The sequence below is a fragment of the Montipora capricornis genome, chromosome 3 (assembly GCF_036669925.1).
Source record: "Montipora capricornis isolate CH-2021 chromosome 3, ASM3666992v2, whole genome shotgun sequence".
NCBI classification, from domain to species: Eukaryota; Metazoa; Cnidaria; class Anthozoa; order Scleractinia; family Acroporidae; genus Montipora; species Montipora capricornis.
In genome coordinates this window covers 37,476,948-37,481,947 of record NC_090885.1, presented here as the reverse complement: position 1 = coordinate 37,481,947, position 5,000 = coordinate 37,476,948, and the positions used below count along the sequence as shown (strand labels likewise).

The following is a 5,000-nucleotide window of genomic DNA, read 5'->3' as shown; positions in this document are numbered from 1 at the left end:
AACACACACCTGTAGACAAAACTGTATGACTTCCATTTTTGGGTTTATGAATTATTAATGAGCGTGACAACTTGGGCAAACAGGGAAGTGCCCTGGGCCAGCAAACTTTGAGAGTTACTTGCCCAACAGCCAAGGTAGAATTCAAATATTTTTTGAGCCCCGACAACGGCATTGGTGCCTGTTTAATTTCACGAAATACCTCCTTCGTTTCCATGTCACTGGCCATCTGATGTGCTTTGTGTTTCTGACATTAAGTCCAAGTACACATTTCAAATAGCACTGAAAAACAGTATTTACAGTGTAAGTCTAAGCACCCATTTTAAAACGGGAAGCTTTCAATAACTGTGTGGCTATGTCGTTCAAGGTTAGGGTTAGAACCTGTAATAATCATTTTAAGAAGACTCCCGTATTAATAGCAAAAAGACAGGTCCCATACTAATAGCCACTGTCAATCTTTTTTTTTTTGCTCAGGAATTGCAAGTAGGCATTTTGATTCTAATTTACCAGAGTTGCTTGTAAATGCTAACAGTATCTTTGTACATGTACATTGTAAGAACAGGTTAGATTGTGTAAATTCTGGAACATTAATCCAACCTGTAGTTAATCTTTGGTTTTTGTTACCCTGTATGCATCAGGATATAGGAGAGGATGAGATGGAAGCTGAGATGGGAGTTGTCAGGTACATGTTTTTTTATTTTTATAACAACAACATGCATTAATTTATTTTGCCACAAAAATACAAAAAAGATAACTACAGAGTGAGGAATTTAATTGGACAAAAAAAACTACTCAGAATAGTAAGAACTAAACGAGCCGAGTGGTTAAAAGATTTAAGTACTTCATTTAGGTTGTGGTTATAATAAAGTAAAAAAAAGGTAAAATAGCCATCCAAGCAGACGCTCCCATGTCCCGTATTTATATACAGTAATAGGTTGATTTTGATGCTAGCCTAGTATTATAATAATATTGTGTTAAGATGATACATTGTATAATTATGACAAAAGACCTGAGGCTGTCCTTTTTCGCATACATGTATCAACCTCTTTTGTCATGACCAAGATTTTGTTCATCCACTCACTTAACTGTTAGCTGATAGTTTTTTTGTAAAATAAGAGTTTGTGTTTGGACTATGGACAAGGGATAAAACACTGACTGGTTATAAATCCTGGGTTAAACATACTGGTTAGCAATTAGTGTACATGTACATGTAGCAGTTAGAGCAGCCTGGAGTAGTGCCGATTTGTTTAAAGTGACATAAACAATGACAGCCCAAGGAACATATTAAGCTTTGGAGAGCTTATTATTTAAATTAAGTGACAATGAAGATTGATGGTAATTACATGTATTTCAAAAGCATCTTTCAAGTTGTATTTTCACAAGGAGCATCAACAAGTGGACATTTTTCCTTGACCACAACAACAACAACATTTTATTCACACATGCTAACAGATAACTGTATCAATGTAAAAGAATGAATGGACAAATACATGTATAAGAGAAAAAATAATTCACACAATCTGCAGTTAGCAAATCATCATTTACAGGTAAGATGTCTTTATGTGCAGGAATTCGTAGTCATACAAATAGGCTCTTACCAGTAATTACCGGTAATTATTTTACGTTCTTCATAATCATCTCTCCAACAGGACACAGCTTGCCTATGCTTACCAGTTACAAGGAAAGAATGATGATGCTCAAAAGCTTTATAATCAAGTTCTTAAATCCAAGTAAAAATTTCAGTTATTACCGGTAGTTTTCAGTTTGCTCCCAAAATTATCTGTTTATAGTTTAATTACTAGTGTTCGTCAACTGGAGAACTCCCAGTGAGTGGAGGTTCAGTGCCGTAGTGATTGGTATGCTAGACTCCCACCCCCAGGGTCACTGGTGTGAGGCTTACATGTAGCTCTGGCATTGTTTTGTTTCTGTAGAGAAGGAACTCTTTGCCATAGTGTCTCTCTTTGCCCAGGTGTATTAATGACTACTGACAACATACATTGTACATTGTACACTGTACTGCTTGGGGTAACCCTTCAGTACACTAGCATACTGTCCACAGTGTGTACTTGTAGGAATACTAGTGGACACTTCAGAAACTGCGACAATCACTGGTGGTTTGAACCCCCAGTGACCCTTGTGCAACTTCCCCCTTCAATGAAACTTGAAAGGACACCAAAATTTGACCTCAAGTCTAATGATTTAATCATCATTTTTTATGGAGTTTTTTCAAGCCTTAGCTTGTACTGTGAATGTGCTTTTGTCAATAAAACTCTTTCAATCTCTGAGGTACAGTGTAATGGTCATTTAGCAGTTCAAAAAAATCTTATTTTGTACTTTTCTATTTGTCAGACCAAACGATCTTGCATTAGCTGCTGTTGCTTCCAACAATATTATCACACTTAACAAGGTAAAATTATACTTATTTGCAGAGATTCCATAAGTTGGAATGAACAGAGAGTATCATTCTGTTTTCAGTTAATAATTTCTGTCCAGTGCATGGCTGTATAATGTAACGTAATGTTCTGCCAGTCAGTTTATAGGGGAGGTTGAGATGTCCAAGATTATGTTAGTTAGGTATTTTACTTCTGATTCATGAAAATGCACACAGTTTGAGGATACAACAGAATACATCTAGAAGTGGAGCTCACCTCTATAGTAGAAATAGTAAAAGCCATATGGAAGGAACATTCAATTTAAATTATATCAGCAATGTAGAAGGTGAATTAGTGGATGCGCAAAAGTTGTGGCTGTCTTTCTCCATAAAAACTATCTCACAAAGAACAAGAAAATCCACAAAAATTATACATTTTTTCCTATGATGACCCCTGCATGTAGTTGTTTCCCAATAGAAGAATTACAGGAATTCATCGTCTTTTGGGTTTTACCCAGATTGGAGTGAGCTAACTGCCTCAATTAGGCCTTCTTTTTCTTTGCTTACATCTTCCATTAAATGCAGACGTGCACCCGGTCTATACATGGTTTAATTATTAAACAAGGAGCTCAGGGTGAGAAATTACTGCTGGGATTTCTTGTAGTGGCCAGTATTCATAAAATATGTCTTGATATAATTACTGTGGTGATTAAATATGACATCAAAAGAGTACTTCACACAAGAACTGAATCATGAAACCTTTCCTTTCACCCAGTTTTCTATGCAAACCTGCTTACAATATCCTAATTCTTTGACAATGTTACTGAAGACATTAAATTTTGAACATGTTGATATGAATTTGTTATCAACATTAGATTCAGTTTTCTTATCCTACTGTTGCTTTATGAGGCATTACATTTACTTGGCTTCCTGTGATTCATGAATTTCATGGCCATCATGTTCTCTCTCTACTCAAGTGCAGCTACAAACTACACATGTATTGAATACACTTCTTCACTTGTCTGGCTGCAATCAGTGTAAAGTTCTCCCAGATTGCTATTGCTCTGTTAAACCAATGAACAAGTTATTATTTTTAAGTGCAAAATAGGTGGCTTTACAGTTTAACGAATTTTATCAAAGCAATTCTTCAGCTTAGAATATTCTGTAGTTTGCAGTCTGATGTTACATATTTTGATGTTGTTTAATACCTTAATAGTTCTTCCCAGAGAGTTTAGCTTTGTTTTGCTACTCTGAAATTAGTTTGAGTTCTGTTAAATTCATGTTTCAAGCATTTTTGTTGTAGTTTTGTGACTTCTTCCATTTGCATTTGAGGATCGTGACGTGTTTGACTCAAAAAAGAAGGTCAAAGCCACAACAGCAGATGAGCTTGAACACAAACTAACAGCATCGCAGCAGCAAACCATGATGTTTAACAGATGCCTCCTACTCTTCTACACCAATCAGGTAAGGACTTGATGCTCTGCATAATTTAATTGCAGGGCCGTAGCCAGTATGAGGCAAACCGAGGCACTTGCCTCAGTCATTTTTTTTGTGATTTTTTTAAATAAAGCGTGATTCCAGTGTTGTCTTTATAATGTACTCATCATAAACACCTAAAATACCTACGAAGAGAATTTAACTATGGGCATTGCCTCAGTCATAATTTTTTTCTGGCTACGGCCCTAAATTGTTTTACATGTTTGTCAAAAGATTGACAAGATTGTATGTATGAAATCATATGTCACTGAACTTTGATTTCTTGTTTTTGCACATGCATTTTATGAGAAAATGAAAGGAATGAAATTAATAATTATTTATAGTTTCGTTCACTGGGGTTAACATAGTATTACTGTAACATTCCTTTCATTACAATTATTGTGAATCAATAAGCTCCATTTTGAGGATTTACATGTAGATCCTAGCAGTATAAGTATGGCTGGAGAATTCCATCGTCACCATAGTTGTTTAATGGCCTACTGTAGCTCCCATGCACATGTAGCTCAGGGGTAGAGCATCCGAGCTACGAGTGTAGTTATTGGATGGTTGTACATGTGGGTTCAACTCCTGCAAAGGAGCACTCAGATTTCTCCAAGTATCCTTGAGTGACCATCAATAAATAAAGTAATCTCTCTGTTTCTTTTACCTGGGTTAACACACAGCATCTCTTTCGTTACAGCTTGAAGCATGTCGTAACTTGGTTTCTACTCTGGAAACAAAGTACTCAGAAAGTGATTTTCCATGCCTGATGAGAGCATCTCTTCTGCATCGTGAAAAACACTCTGACAAGGCGGTTGAGCTGTTAAAGGTAAGGTACAGTGTACAGCAAGAAAAGTGATTTTGAACCTTGAAAAAAGTTTTAGGGAAAGTTTCTTGCTTGTTTGAACTGAGCTGGAACACACAGACATGCTGTAAATGGAATTCCATCAAATTGATTCATTGAACTGCTTTTAGGGTTTTCTGGTTTCTGTTTCTACTTAAGAGTAATAGTCATGATAGTAATGGAGATGTAGTACATTATTTCTGTTTGTTATCAAATGACATTTGTTTGATGAGCTACCATTCAAAGGTTGTTGACAAGCATTTGTCTAGTTGCTACTGGTGGGTGCCTTCAATCAATTGGTAATGAGCCCAA

General features: G+C 36.1%; 1 protein-coding gene across 1 annotated transcript in view; it reads left to right on the top strand.

Annotated features, from left to right (window-relative positions):
• Positions 1-5,000, top strand: part of LOC138043044 (signal recognition particle subunit SRP72-like) — a 32,623-nt gene that overhangs the window by 14,746 nt on the left and 12,877 nt on the right. The window contains exons 8-12 of the mRNA XM_068889153.1: positions 636-679; positions 1,647-1,727; positions 2,347-2,404; positions 3,701-3,832; positions 4,545-4,673. Of these exons, the coding sequence (XP_068745254.1) occupies positions 636-679; positions 1,647-1,727; positions 2,347-2,404; positions 3,701-3,832; positions 4,545-4,673 (444 nt within the window). The remainder of the gene's footprint in view (positions 1-635; positions 680-1,646; positions 1,728-2,346; positions 2,405-3,700; positions 3,833-4,544; positions 4,674-5,000) is intronic.